Source organism: Bos taurus, chromosome 19 (genome assembly GCF_002263795.3).
Source record: "Bos taurus isolate L1 Dominette 01449 registration number 42190680 breed Hereford chromosome 19, ARS-UCD2.0, whole genome shotgun sequence".
NCBI classification, from domain to species: Eukaryota; Metazoa; Chordata; class Mammalia; order Artiodactyla; family Bovidae; genus Bos; species Bos taurus.
In genome coordinates this window covers 23,922,155-23,937,635 of record NC_037346.1, presented here as the reverse complement: position 1 = coordinate 23,937,635, position 15,481 = coordinate 23,922,155, and the positions used below count along the sequence as shown (strand labels likewise).

At 41.4% G+C, this 15,481-nt stretch overlaps 2 protein-coding genes and 1 long non-coding RNA gene across 3 annotated transcripts in view; 2 read left to right on the top strand and 1 right to left on the bottom strand.

Annotated features, from left to right (window-relative positions):
• The window catches only part of LOC132343033 (uncharacterized), a 109,398-nt gene that overhangs the window by 42,096 nt on the left and 51,821 nt on the right, over positions 1-15,481 (bottom strand). The gene's annotated exons all lie outside the window — the stretch shown is intronic.
• OR1A1D (olfactory receptor family 1 subfamily A member 1D) lies at positions 898-1,836 on the top strand. Its single transcript, NM_001390141.1, has one exon. The coding sequence runs from the start codon at positions 898-900 to the stop codon at positions 1,834-1,836; it is 939 nt and encodes a 312-aa protein (NP_001377070.1).
• Positions 7,778-8,716, top strand: OR1A1 (olfactory receptor family 1 subfamily A member 1). The gene has a single exon (NM_001390171.1). The coding sequence runs from the start codon at positions 7,778-7,780 to the stop codon at positions 8,714-8,716; it is 939 nt and encodes a 312-aa protein (NP_001377100.1).

The following is a 15,481-nucleotide window of genomic DNA, read 5'->3' as shown; positions in this document are numbered from 1 at the left end:
TTCCTTGGACTGTAAGGAGATCCAACCAGTCCATCCTAAAGGAGATCAGTCCTGGGTGTTCTTTGGAAAGACTGATGTTGAAGCTGAAACTCCAGTACTCTGGCCACCTGATGCAAAGAGCTGACTCATCTGAAAAGACCCTGATGCTGGCAAAGATTGAGGGCAGGAGGAGAAGGGGATGACAGAGGATGAGATAGTTGGATGGCATCACCAACTGAATGGATATGAGTTTGGGTAAACTCCGCGAGTTGGTGCTGGACAGGGAGGCCTGGCGTGCTGCTGTTCATGGGGTTGCAAAGAGTTGGATACAACTGAGCAACTGAACTGAACTGACTGAACACCAGTGCAGACACCTGATACCACCTGGGCTCTGGGATCAGTCAATAGAACGGTTTCTAATTATCCAGGATGCTGCATGTATGACACATTCTTTGTACTGAAGTTTTTTCTTCAAATACTCTAGAATGCTGTCCTTTTCCTATCATGTACAATAAAATTCCTGTGACAAATAGGATTCCGCATGAAGTTATAAGGTCCCTAAGAGCAGAGACTATGTCATATATGTCAAATAAATAGACAACCATATTTTCAACATGCTCATGGTTTTTCCACAAGGCCTTACAAAGTATCTAGCACACACTAATTGAAATTTAATTGCTGAATGATTAAATCAAAGGTTTTTATTCAGGAGAATGGGCATCACTCATCTTCTTAGAATTTGTCAAAGGCTCTCTGATTGATGAAAAGGGATCATTTTCCCAAAATATTAATCATCTCTGAATTTAGCATACCCAAGTATAAACACAGGTAATCCAATGTGGTGAATAAAGAATATATTAGACATGGTACTTCACTAAAAATTCTGGTTTCTTTTCTTCCCTTGCTAACAAAGGAGCTATGAGAGATGAAAACCAATCCTCTGTCCTGGATTTCTTCCTCCTAGGAGTTAGTAGTCATCAGGAACAAGAAGACTTCTTCTTCGTCCTTTTCTTGTTCATTTACCCCATCACATTGATTGGAAACCTGCTCATCATCTTGGCCATTCACTCTGACATTCGCCTCCACAACCCCATGTATTTTCTTCTTGCCAACCTCTCCTTCGTTGACATCTTCTTCTCCTCTGTAACCATCCCTAAGGCGCTGGCCAACCACCTCCTGGGCAGCAAAGCCATCTCCTTTGGAGGATGCCTAACACAGATGTATTTCATGATTGCCTTGGGTAACACAGATAGTTACATCCTGGCTGCTATGGCCTATGATCGAGCTGTGGCCATCACCCGCCCACTTCATTACACAATAATTATGAGCCCATGGACTTGTGTCCTGCTAGTCATTGGGTCTTGGGTGGTTGGAAATGGCAATGCCCTCCCCCACACTCTGCTCACAGCTAGCCTGTCCTTCTGTGGAAACCAGGAAGTGGCCAACTTCTACTGTGACATTACCCCTTTGCTCAAGCTGTCCTGTTCTGACATCCACTTTAATGTGAAGATGATGTACCTGGGGGTTGGTGTTTTTTCCATGCCATTACTATGCATCATCATCTCTTATGTTCGAGTCTTTTCCACAGTCTTACGGGTTCCATCCACCAAAGGTGTGCTCAAAGCCTTCTCCACCTGTGGCTCCCACCTCACCGTTGTTTCTCTGTATTATGGGACAGTCATGGGCATGTACTTCCGCCCTCTGACTAGTTACAGCCTAAAGGATGCAGTGATAACCGTGATGTACATCGCAGTAACTCCAGTGTTAAATCCTTTCATCTATACTCTGAGAAATAGGGTCATGAAAGATGCCCTGGAAAAACTCTTCAGCAAGAGAACGTCCTCACATCCAACATGAGCTCATACACTGAAGACTGCAGTCACCAATTAGGGTATACCCGCAGACCCATCCCCAACGTCATCCCCTCCAAAAAGCTGCCTAGATCTTTCCTTCTGGAAATTCCTCCTCTCAGAAATCTTATAACAGTTATGAACCACATTACTCAAATCACCACTTTGTACGTTTTGTTTTGCTTTGGCAGGAATATTGGGTTCATGTCCCAGTTAAACAACTGACTGTGAGAGGACAAGTGAGAAAGACTGAGGTTCAGCCTCTACATCCACATGTAAAGAATAATAATACCTGCCCAGCCACTGTCATAAGGTACAAGGATCACTATGGCTCAGACTACGAAGGCTGTAAATCACTATTCAAGTGTCATTAGATTTTTTAATGATTATGCTAATTATTAGATTACTACATTTAATCACCTCTACTGTTTGCAAGCCTCTTAAGGCAGAAGCTGTCTTAACATATCACCATACCTTTCACAGTCTTGGTCATATAAAGTGCATGCTGGAGGAAAGCAAAATATATGACGCTGTTAGTCTCTAAACTGTAATATAATCATGATTATATGTAATCATAGTGGATATTGCATCCATTATGTACCTCAAATGTCAAAAAGGATTCACTCTGGGAACAGAAATCATAACAGGTATGTTTAAATAAGAAGATTTACCTCCCACAAAATGGTTGATATCACTTCGATGTGGAATCTAAAAAAAATCGTCCAAATGAACTTATTTACAAAACAGAACTAGAGTCACGGATGTAGAAAACAAACATGGTTAACAGAAGATAAGGAACGAGGGATAAACTGGGAGATTGGGACTGGCATATACATACTACTGCATATACAATAGATAGCCAGGGGCTTCCCTCGTGGTTCAGTGGTAAAGAATCCACTTGCCAATGCAGGAGATATGGGTTCAATCCCTCATCCAGGAAGATCTCACATGCTGCAGAACAGCTAAACCAGTGTGCTCTAACTATTGAGCCTGTGCTCTAGAGCCCAGAAGCCACCACTATTGAGCCCACATACCACAACTCCTGAAGACTGAGTGCTCTAAGCTCTGCAACAAGAGAAGCCCCTGCAATGAGAAGCCCACACACCGAAACTGGAGCGTGACATGCGCTGCAACCAGAACAAAGCCCGCACAGAAACAAAAGACCCAGTACGATCAAAGAAATCATTTTTTAAAAAAACAGCTAACTATTAAGAACCTATTGTATAGCACATTGAACTCTAGTCAGTTCTCTATAATGGCCTATATGGAAAAAGAATCTTAAAAAAAAAAAAAGAGTATGTATATGTAAAACTGATTCGTTTTGCTGAAACTAATACAACATTGTAAATCAACTATACTCCAATAAAAAGTTAAATAAAAAATGAATAGCAAGTTAAAAAAAGAAGATTTAATACAGGGAATTAGATTGTTGTTCAGTTGCTAAATCGTGTCTGACTCTTTGCAACCCCATGAACTGCAGCACACCAGTCCTGCCTGTCCCTCATTATCTCCTGGAGTTTGCCCAAGTTCATTTTCATTTAGTCCATGATCCTATCCAACCATCTCATCCTCTGCTGCCCTCTTCTCCTTTTGCCCTCAATCTTTCCCAGCATTAAAGTCTTTTCCCATGAGTCAGCTGTTTGCATCAGGTGACCAAAATATTGGAGCTTCTGCTTCAGCATTAGTCCTTCCAAAGTGTATTCAGGGTTGATTTCCTTTAGGATTGACTGGTTCATCTCCTTGCAGTCCAAGGGACTCTCAAGAGTCTTCTCCAAGGCCACAGTTTAAAAGCATCAATTCTTTGGCACTCAGCCTTCTTTATGGTCCAATTATCACATCCATACATGACTACTACAATTAGATATATAGTATTAATATACTAATATATCCTAAAAGAGACTAAAGATGAAAAAAGAAAATGCTGAGCTAACCAGAGTAAAAAAGGCTGAGTAACCCAGAGTAAAAACTGCAAGAAGTTACAATATCTCAAGGGAGCAAAAGGCAAAAGGTGGTGTTACCAGAACACTGGTGCTCAGAAGAAGGAAGACCACATATCTAATGCTCATATCTCCAAGGAGAGCTGTCAAATAATCCTCCTGGACAGATGAAGACAATTTCTGGATTGTCCTGAATACTGCTCATTTATTTTCTGAAATGTTGTCAATTCTGCCTAAAATGCCAAGTACAATCATGTAGTGTTCCTCATTCACTTCTGTTTGCTGTTTCTATGTCATTTTCATTTTCATCTAAATTTATTTGTCTCATACTCTCTTATTTTAAAGGTCTTAAAATATTTTAAAATTAAAAAAAATTTTTTTTTGTTCCCTTCTTTAGAGAACTTTCTAATACAATTTTTCATCCAAGTACTTAAGGTGTTTTTCCTCTTCTGTTATTCTGCAAATATATTGCATAGGTCATTTTTTAGTATCTTTAGAAGAGATTTAACAAAGTTTGGGATTTTATAACAGACAGTAAATTTTAGCCTCTGTGACAATCCACAGGATTTTCTCTTTAGCACATGGGAGGTAAGAGATTCTTTTTATAAGCTAAGGAAAGTTGTAGACACTTTACATAGAAACAGTTGTAATGTTTGAGGTTAAAACATGGTTTTCTTCATAGTTCTCTCTGATGCCATTACACAATTCCTTGCCCCTAGTTGAGCCCTCAGAAAATAAAAAGTGGAATTAGTAAGATATTTTTAAAAGGACATAAAGAGAAAAAAATTACCAGGATAAAAATATTTATCATGAGATGTTATGTTATCCACGTCTGTGAAGCCCAAGTCCTAGACAGTGGGCTGTGATCTGAGTAACAGTAATAACAGAGCAAATACAATGGCGTAACCTGAAACAACTCAAGGGAAAATGTGATTCAGCAAATGTTTCAAGATCGGTAGAATCTGAAGATTTTGGAGAGTCATCCAACAGCTACGTGGCTAGTAGTAAAAGAGGTTGTTGATAGGAACTATTATAGGAGGAAAAAAGTAGCACAGAAATAATAAAATAACAGCTAAAATTTGCTAAGTGCTAACCATATACCAGGCTCTGGTTTAAGGCCTTTTCAGATATCAGTTCATGTGATCCTCATAACAAATTTCTGAGAATGTTGCTGCTGCTGCTACTTTGTTATTTCAATTATACAGATGAGTGCATGCATGCTAAGTCACTTCAATTGCGTCCAACTCTTTGCGACCCCATGGACTGTAGCCCTCCAGGTTCCTCTGTCCATGGGATTCTCTAGGCAAGAATACTGGAGTGGGGTGCCATGCCCTTCTCCAGATCTTCCCAACCCAGGGATTGAACCCATGTCTCTTATGTCTCCTGTATTGTCAGTCAGATTCTTAACCACAGCACCATCTGGGAAGCCCCACAGAAATGAGCAAGTACATTTAATAACTATGCAAAGTTACTTACAGCTCGAAAGAGGCAGAGCCTGGACTGAAACCCAGTCAGAGCTCAGAGCCTTCACCATGGTCCTCTACAGACTGCTACTACAGAAGGGGCTAAGATATAGCATCAGATCAGATCAGATCAGATCAGTCGCTCAGTCATGTCCAACTCTTTGCGACCCCATGAATCGCAGCACGCCAGGCCTCCCTGTCCATCACCAACTCCCGGAGTTCACTCAGACTCACATCCATCGAGTCAGTGATGCCATCCAGCCATCTCATCTTCTGTAATTCCCTTCTCCTCCTGCCCCCAATCCCTCCCAGCATCAGAGTCTTTTCCAATGAGTCAACTCTTTACATGACCACTAATCAGGGCTGTTACAAAGGTGATACATACATGAGGTGGACTAGATAACATATAGAACTTTTTTTTCTCTAAGAATCGAAAAAATTCAGAGACTTACTATCAAAGCACAAGAAAAAGGAAAGTTTAATTTCCCTCATAGCCTCCCCTAAGACAAATCACAGATAAAAGATGAAATATAATTACTCTTCTTTGCACATTTAACATCAGAAAGGCTTCAGTGTAGCCTAGAATAAAGCCCAGGAGTTCAATTTTACCACACTCCTTGTATCCCAAGGGATGGTTCCAGTTTGTGCTAAAGCAGAGGACAAGGGTCCACATTTCAACAGAGAGGCCAGAATAGGTGAGCCCAAAGCCTGGACCCTGGAGACACTCTGGGAGACTGTTGCCCATCATTGCTTCTAGAAAAGAACTCTGACAAAATTACTCATGAGAATGACTGAATCCCCTCAAGGCACAGCATGTAATGAGTCTCAACAATTACTCTGATTTTGGCCCGAATTAAGACACGGGAGAGTCATGTTTCAAGAGACTTTATAACCTAGTGAACCACTCACCGTTTTCTCTATCATATGACCCATCATGTTTCCTTGAGGAGGAAACTAGAGTCCTCATCTTTAGCCCCCATCCAGGCCAACTCCTTCTGGCTCTTCTGCTCCACAGTGGGAAAACTCAGGGCTCCTCTTTTCAAATCATTCCAGTCCTGTGTCTTCTGCCTCAGAAACACAGGACCAGAGACCCTCCTCTAGGACTACTACTAACACATTCTCCAGCATGCCTGCCTCCAGAAAGGAAAGCTAACTGGTACTAACTGGACCCGCTGCCTGTAGACTCTCCATTCATGGAAGAGGAGTGAAGGCCACAGGACCAAGTCCCTTTTGGAAGCGTCTGAGCTGACTCCCCAGGTAGAAGCTGTGGATGTTGGAGAAGAAACTTTTTACAACAGTAATACCAGGGGATTAAATAGCCAGTAACTACACTACACACATAATCTCCTTTGACCCTCACAATCCCAGGAGAGGTAAGCAGAAGTATTGCTATTTTACCAGATGAAAAAAAATGGTGAATTGAATTGTCTTCACAGATGTAGAGGCAGAACAGGGACCCAAACCTTGGCCTGAATTCAGAACCCAAGGTCTCCTGATTGGATGAAGAGAAAAAGAGGAAGGGAGGAGAGAGGAGAGAGGGGAGACAGAGAGGAGAGAGGGAGAGAGACACTCCCCTTCTGACAATGGTTATTCCTGGGCCCTTATCCATGAAAATAGGGTGAGGAAGGGGTAGTTTTGATTTGGTTATGCCATTCCTCAGCTACTTCCTGAGATAATACTCTGTGTGTGTACATATGCATGCATGCAGACGAACCCACAAAAGCCTGTTGCCTCTGGGAATAGCTACAAACCTTGCACTCCCATATTCAACAGTGCATGTTAACAGACCCCTTAAGAAAAATAAGTTATTTCTCTGACAAAGCAACAATAGGTCAAAGCACTTAAGAGGGCATTTCTTTCACCTGAACCCCTAATACCACAGGGAAGAATTTGGCTTCTTCTGAAAAACTGTCTTCAGCATCTTCACACTCATGGGACAAGTATCTTAGAACATAAACACTCTCCAGGAAAATGGATTTCAGCAGCCCAGCATTTCCTGGAACTCTGACTCATGGTCTCTGTTCATAGCATTCATGCTGATGAACCTCCTGGCTCCTCTCCCGGGGACATATGGTTCTTTTATTTCTCCCTTCAAGATTTCAGCAGAAATCATCTCTCTCTGTGATCTGCGATGGCACCTTAGCATCTAACTCTGTCTTCTGTATTGAATACATGAATGAAATTCTTATACTTTCCACATTTTGTACTTTTTCCAGGTCTAACAAAGTAGCACATGCAATATAAAAATTAGTATTTGTTAACTCATTAAATCCTAGAGATGTGATGGTTCTGGGATGGAGGAGGATGAGCACCTCTGATTCACAGATTGCTCAGTTTTTATTCATGAGTGTCCAGGGGTAATTCTTGATTAGTCCTACCAATCAATAAAGATATTTCCCCCCAAATATAGGTTATCTCCAGATTTAGTTAGCTCAGTTATAGAGACGGTTGGTCATGTGACTCAAAAACGGTGGGTAAGAAAGATCAATACATACAATAACCACACTAATAATTCTGGATTCCTCCCTCCTTTCCTGCTAAAGGATCCATGAGAGAAGACAACCAATCTTCTACCTTCAATTTCATCCTCCTGGGAGTTACTGGCCAGCAAAAACAGGAAGACTTCTTCTTCTTACTTTTCCTGTTCATTTACCCCACCACATTGATTGGAAACCTGCTCATCATCTTGGCCATTTGCTCTGACATTCGCCTCCACAACCCCATGTATTTTCTCCTTGCCAACCTCTCCTTTGTTGACATCTTCTTCTCCTCTGTAACTATCCCTAAGATGCTGGCCAACCACCTCCTGGGCAGCAAAGCCATCTCCTTTGGAGGATGCCTAACACAAATGTATTTTATGATTGCCTTGGGTAACACAGATAGTTACATCCTGGCTGCTATGGCCTATGATCGAGCTGTGGCCATCACCCGCCCACTTCACTACACAACAATCATGAGCCCATGGACTTGTGTCCTGCTAGTCATTGGGTCTTGGGTGGTTGGAAATGGCAATGCCCTCCCCCACACTCTGCTCACAGCTAGCCTGTCCTTCTGTGGAAACCAGGAAGTGGCCAACTTCTACTGTGACATTACCCCTTTGCTCAAGCTGTCCTGTTCTGACATCCACTTTAATGTGAAGATGATGTACCTGGGGGTTGGTGTTTTCTCCGTGCCATTACTATGCATCATCATCTCTTATGTTCGGGTCTTTTCCACAGTCTTACGGGTTCCATCCACCAAAGGTGTGCTCAAAGCCTTCTCCACCTGTGGCTCCCACCTCACCGTTGTTTCTCTGTATTATGGGACAGTCATGGGCATGTACTTCCGCCCTCTGACTAGTTATAACCTAAAGGATGCAGTGATAACTGTGATGTACATAGCAGTGACCCCAATGTTAAATCCTTTCATCTACAGTCTGAGGAATCGGGACATGAAGGCTGCCCTGGGGAAACTCTTCAGCAGGAGAATTTTTTCACAACCAATGTGAGGTCATCCTGCATTGGAGACTACCCTCAGAATTTAGGATGCACTTGGAAATCCATCCCCAATGTCATTCCTCTCCAAGAAGCTGTCTTTGATCTTTCCAGCTAGAAAGTCCTCTTTCAGAAATCTTATAACAATTTATGATAGATCACTTTGTACTCATCATTGTCCATTTAGCAGAGTGGAAGCCCAGGAATATTTGATTCTTATCCTAGCAAAGATACTGATTATCACAGTAAATCTGAGAAGGTCTGAAGCTCAGCTTCTACATCTACATATTAAGAATAATAGAATCTGCCCCACCACTGTCACAGGTGTGAGGATCACAGAAGTCCATGGTTTGAAGGATATAAATCAGTATCTGAATGTCAGTTTTAATTGCACTATGATGTTAATCAGCCCTACTATGCTTTCAAATCTCTGAGGCAGGAGCTGATATATCACTGTACCTTTTACAACCTCGGTTATATAAAGTGTATCCAATAATTCTTGGTAAAAAGTAGGATGAACAAATGAAAATATCAGTCTCAGAATCATAATCTAATAATGATAGACATGGGGCTTCCCAGATGGCACTTGTGGTAAAGAACCTGCCTGCCAGTGCAAGAGACATAAGAAATGCCAGTTCAATCCTTGGGTTGGGAAGACCCTCTGGAGGAGGGAATGACAACGCTCTCCAGTATTCTTGCCTGGAGGATCCCACAGACAGAGAAGCCTGGTGAACTACAGTCTATAGGGTAGGGTCACAAAGAGTCAGACATGACTGAAGAGACTTAGCACGTATGCACACAATGATAGACATAATCAGACTAGATACTATTTGTTGATGTTTAGTTGCTCAGTCGTGTCTGAACCTTTTGCAGCCCAGGGACTGTAGCCTGCCAGGCTCCTCTGTCTGTGGGATTTTCCAGGCAAGAATACTGGAGAGGGTTGCCATTTCCCTCTCCAGGGGATCTTCCCAACCTAGGGATTGAACCCACATCTCCTGCACTGGCAGCAGATTCTTTACCACTGAGCCACCAGAGACACTATTTATCCAACCTTTGAAATCTTTAAAGGAAATTACTTGAGTGGATATTTTTGTTCTTTCTGTATTGTTAATTAAACTAGACTGTTTCAAAAGAGTATAAGATTCTCTCTAAAATCTTACTAAAATGACACTCATCAATAGAGTCATTGCATCTAAAGGTAATAAATATTCTGGTTTAATTAATATAATAAAGTGCTGACTTAATTATAGCATGAAATAAAGTTACAGTGGCAAGAAAATTGAGTGCCAAATAATAAATGGAAAAAAAAAAGAGAGAGCAGTATTGAAAATGATGTGACCATGTCTTTCCAGCATGACTTGGGAAGGATGAGGCTTTCATTCTGGATGACCAGCTCTCATCATGTAAGTAATATTCCTCAAAAACAGACAGTTAATTCAGCAGGTCAGCAAGTACCACTAAGGAACTCTACTCTCTATGATTTGATTCTGTTCATGATATAATTATAAAACTTTAAAAAATATTAATAACATACAAATGATTGTCCTCAAATATAGTATGTCCACACAGGATAATGTTTTAAATAGTTAGATTGAGTATCTCTTGGAACAATGTGCAAGTTGTTTTGTATCTACTATATTAACTGCCAGTAAACATATAAAATTATCATCTTCTGTAGATCATTCAGATCACCAAGAATTTGACCATGGGCATTGGATAATGACGTTATTCACCTTTCAATGCTTTCTGGGTCTCTAAAACACCAAGGATGAGATTTACCCCAATTATCTTCTTTTTAATCAAAAAAGATTTGATTACAAATACATATGAATCTGTGTGAATGAATGACTAAATCATGGAAGGAATGAAGGTATTTAATGTAGAGAATTTTCAAGATTGGTCAGTAAAAATATTACATAATCTTTTACCTGTTATTCCCACACTAATGCGAAGATTTGTATCTTCAACACTTAGGGCAGACATCCAGTAACTGCTTAATAAATTTATATTAAATGAATAAATGATTACTGCAATATTATGTTTAAATAAAGAATGCAACAATTTTGATGACTGCATAATTTTGCTGTTATGGGTAAGTGGATGTAGACTCTTAGGAGAATCCCATACCACTTAATTGCCTCATCCTTCTCATGTTATTCTTCTGTTTGAATTTAGATAAGGCAAGTTGATCTCCTCTACTAAATTCTCTACAACAATCATAAGAATCTATATGTATGTTTATAACTTTAAATGCAACTAAAAAACATTGCATCAACATGTCTAGTCACTGTCCTACCCAACTCCCTTTGATTCTGTTCAACATGCTTTGCTGGGGTAATGTTAACATTGCAATTTAAATTACTTCAAGTTCCAATGTCTTGAGATTGACTGTCCGGAAAAGACTGCATAGTAGATATGGCAATTCAGGCAAATTAGGGTCCATTCAGAAAACAAAAGTCACACTAGGTATTTTTGAACCAAGAAGATTTAAAATAAGGAATTAAATACACAGGCATATCTTGAAAGAGACTAAAGGAGAAAAAAGATGGATGCCAAGGTAACCCAAAAATTATTAACTCAGGAATTTAACTCTTGTATGGCTAGGGGAACAGAGGGGAAGGTAATGCTCTCAGAACCTAGGAGCACACAAGATGGAATGACCACATATCTGATGCTCAGATATCTGAGCGGAGGTACTGAACAGCTGCCACTTGGTCCTCCCCTGATGAGGTGACCAGAACTTTGGTTCCTAAGGGGTCTGAGTCCTCAATAGAACTGCTCTTTGCTTTTTTGGTTGACACAGCTGCTAGTAGTCTCTGCTACCGGCTATGTAAATACAAAAGGCATTCCAGACAGAGTTCTAGACAAATTGTGGCAGCAACACAATGTCCTTGGTAATTGGGTTAGTCACTCCAACCAGTAGAGAAATCTCTTATTTTCTAGATGACCCACACAGACATGCTACAATTTGGCTAGATCTTAGTAATATTTGCACCACACTGGTGGCTTAGACGGTAAAGCGTCTGCCCACAATGCGGAAGATCCGGGGTCGATTTCTGGGTCGGGAAGATCCCCTGGAGAAGGAAGTGGCAATCCACTCCAGCACTCTTGCCTGAAAAATCCCATGGACAGAGGAGCCTGATGGGCTACAGTCTATGCTGTCGCAGAGTCAGACACAACTGAGCGACTTCACTTTCACTTTAATAATATTTAAAAATATATATCCACAAAGATTACTATCAATATCCTTCTATAAGATTATAAACAGTTAAAGAAATCAAATAATAAACTTTCTGGGAATAGACATATATGCGATAAAAGTGTATTAAAAACAAAAGCAAGGCAAAGATAAGCATAGGATTCAAGATGGGAGGAAATTCAAGAGGGGAGAGTCAGGAGAATGCAACTGGGGGTACCACATAGTTAGATGGAAAGTGAAGTCGCTCAGTCGTGTCTGACTCTTTGTGACCCCATGGTCTGTAGCCCACCAGTCTCCTCAGTCCATGGGATTTTCCAGGCAAGAGTAGTGGAGTGGGTTGCCATTTCCTTCTCCAGGGGATCTTCCCAACCCAGAGATCGAACCCGGGTCTCCCGCATTGCAGGCAGACACTTTACCATCTGAGCCACCAGAGAAGCCCTGGTTAGATGGAAGTTACTACTAAAATCCAAACTCTTCAGTTGCCAGGTGGTCCTAGGAAGATTTACAATGCTAGATAGATGGATAACACAATCTGCATGAAGCAATGGTGAATGTTTTATTTAATTAAGATTGAATGGATAACAGTAAGAAAGCAGGGAGGAGTGGTGAGACTGAAGTTTAATTAGGCAGCTCCTAGAGCAACCTCGGAGAAGGTGATGGCACCCCACTCCAGTATTCTTGCCTGGAAAATCCCATGGACAGAGGTGGGCTGCGGTCCATGGGGTTGCTACAAGTCGGGCATGACTGAGCGATTTCACTTTCACTTTTCACTTTCCTGCATTGGAGAAGGAAATGGCAACCCACTGCAGTGTTCTTGCCTGGAGAATCCCAGGGACGGGGGAGCCTGATGGGCTGCCGTCTATGGGGTCACACAGAGTCGGACACGACTGAAGCGACTTAGCAGCAGCAGCAGAGCAACCTAAGGGCTTCTCTGGTGGCTCAGCGGGAGAGGGAGAGGGTGGGATGATTTGGGAGAATGGCATTGAAATATGTATAATATCATATATGAAACGAGTCGCCAGTCCAGGTTCGATGCACGATACTGGATGCTTGGGGCTGGTGCACTGGGACGACCCAGAGGGATGGTATGGGGAGGGAGGAAGGAGGAGGGTTCAGGATGGGGAACACATGTATAACTGTGGCGCATTCATTTCGATATATGGCAAAACCAATACAATATTGTAAAGTTAAAAAATAAAATAAAATTTAAAATTTTTTAAAAATGTAAAAAAAAAAAAAAGAATATGCCTGCAGTGCAGGAGCCACAGGAGATATAGATTCGACACCTGAGTTAGAATGATCCCCTGGAGGAGGGCATGGCAACCTACTCCAGTACTCTTGCCTGGAGAATCTTGTGGACAGAGGAGCCTGAGGCGGGCTAGAGTCCACCAGGTCACAAAGAGTCAGACACAACTAAAGCGACTTAGCATGCACACAGAGTAATCTAGAGGAGAGACAGTAAAGCCAAAGATAAAAGGTCTAGATGTAAAGGGCATGTGGAAATAAAGACAAAATGTGTACTTTTATGAAACTAGTAAGTAAGCAGATGTCTTCAAGACTTTGAGGTTGAGCCACTAAAAGGAAAATGATGCCTTTAATGAAAATAATTAACAAGGGAGCAATTTAAGAAAAATTAGTTCCATTTTGGGTGTATTTTCAAGTGTTCCTGTGGGACTTAAAAAAAAACATGGTAAGATCTACAAAGGAAATGCAAAACGTGCCATGCATGTTTAGAGAAAGTAGATATTTTATTAAATATTGAATATGCATATGTATATGGTCATGTGTATTTACCACATTACATATAGTATTGTCTCTTAATTTTCAAAATAGCCCTGGGACATAGATGGAAATAGTCCCCCTTTACAGATAGAAAAGTTGTATGTCTGAAAGTTGAAGTGACCTATTTACTAAGTGTTATTTATTTTTGGCTGTGCTGGGTCTTTGCAGGCTGTGCAGCCTTTTCTCCGGCTGCCCCCAGTGGGGCTACTCGCTGGTTGTGGTGCATGGCCTTCTCATCGTGGTGGCTTCTCCTGTTGTGGAGCAAGGGCTCTAGGTCACCCAGGCTTCAGTCGTTGCAGTTGTCAGGCTCTAAAGCACAGGCTCAGGAGTTGTGGCACACACGCTTAGTGGCTCTGCAGCAACTGGGATCTCCCCAGGCAAGGGATGGAACTTGTGTCTCCTGTATTGGCAGGTGAATTCTTATCCACTGGACCACAAGGAAGCCCTAAATACCTTTTAATTAGTATGATGTTGCTCTAGAATCTGACTCCAGTTTCCTCATGCCTAATGCTCTTCTTTCGGAGAAGGCAATGGCACCCCACTCCAGTACTTTTGCCTGGAAAATCCCACGGATGGAGGAGCCTGGTAGGCTGCAGTCCATGGGGTCACTAGAGTCGGACACGACTGAGCGACTTCACTTTCACTTTTCACTTTCTTGCATTGGAGAAGGAAATGGCAACCCACTCCAGTGTTCTTGCCTGGAGAATCCCAGGGACGGGGGAGCCTGGTGGGCTGCCGTCTATGGGGTCGCACAGATTCGGACACGACTGAAGCAACTTAGCAGCAGCAGCAGCAATACTCTTCTTTAGACTCTACAGCTAACCCACAGAGGAGATATAAAATACTCCTCTTAGAATAACTGATGGTTGTGATTTTTAATATCTAGAATCTTTCTAATATCAAAGGTATTACATTTATCCTGTGTAGCTCCAGAGGACAGGTTTATGATTAATTCCACTTAACTAATATATATATATTGCAGCCTATTAGGTCCTATGCTGTGCCACGGGGTTTTCATCCAGGATGTCACCAAGCCGTGTAAATTAAAACAGCAACGTGTGTTTTTATTTCAAATAACTGCAATTTTAAGCTCTAGAGTTTCTTTTTTTTAATTAATTTATTTTTTTTCTTCCAATTTTATTTTATTTTTAAACTTTACATAATTGTATTAGTTTTGCCAAATATCAAAATGAATCCGCCACAGGTATACATGCGCTCCCCATCCCGAACCCTCCTCCCTCCTCCCTCCCCATACCATCCCTCTGGGCCGTCCCAGTGCACCAGCCCCAAGCATCCAGCATCATGCATCGAACCTGGACTGGCAACTCGTTTCCTACATGATATTTTATATATTTCATTGCCATTCTCCCAAATCTTCCCACCCTCTCCCTCTCCCACAGAGTCCATAAGACTGTTTTATACATCAGTGTCTCTTTAGCTGTCTCGTACACCAGGTTATTGTTACCATCTTTCTAAATTCCATATATATGCGTTAGTATACTGTATTTATGTTTTTCCTTCTGGCTTACTTTAATTTATTTTTAATTGGAGGCAAATTGCTTTACAATTTTCTGTTGGTTTCTGCCACACAACAACGTGAATCAGCCATCAGCAGTTGGAGAATGTCTATTTCTTTTTTGTTTTGTTTTAGTTTTTCTGCTGAGATTATAATTGCATTTATTGGTTGCCTATTTTCCTTCACTTCATGGAACATAGTTATAATAGCTGGTTTAAAATCCTTATGTGCTGAGGTGGAATCAAAACGGTAAAGTAAGAAGACCCTGAGCATACCTCCCCC

Bases quoted from the DNA above. Each gene is read 5' to 3' on its own strand.
- OR1A1 (NM_001390171.1), top strand. From the start codon at position 7,778: ATGAGAGAAGACAACCAATCTTCTACCTTCAATTTCATCCTCCTGGGA.
- OR1A1D (NM_001390141.1), top strand. From the start codon at position 898: ATGAGAGATGAAAACCAATCCTCTGTCCTGGATTTCTTCCTCCTAGGA.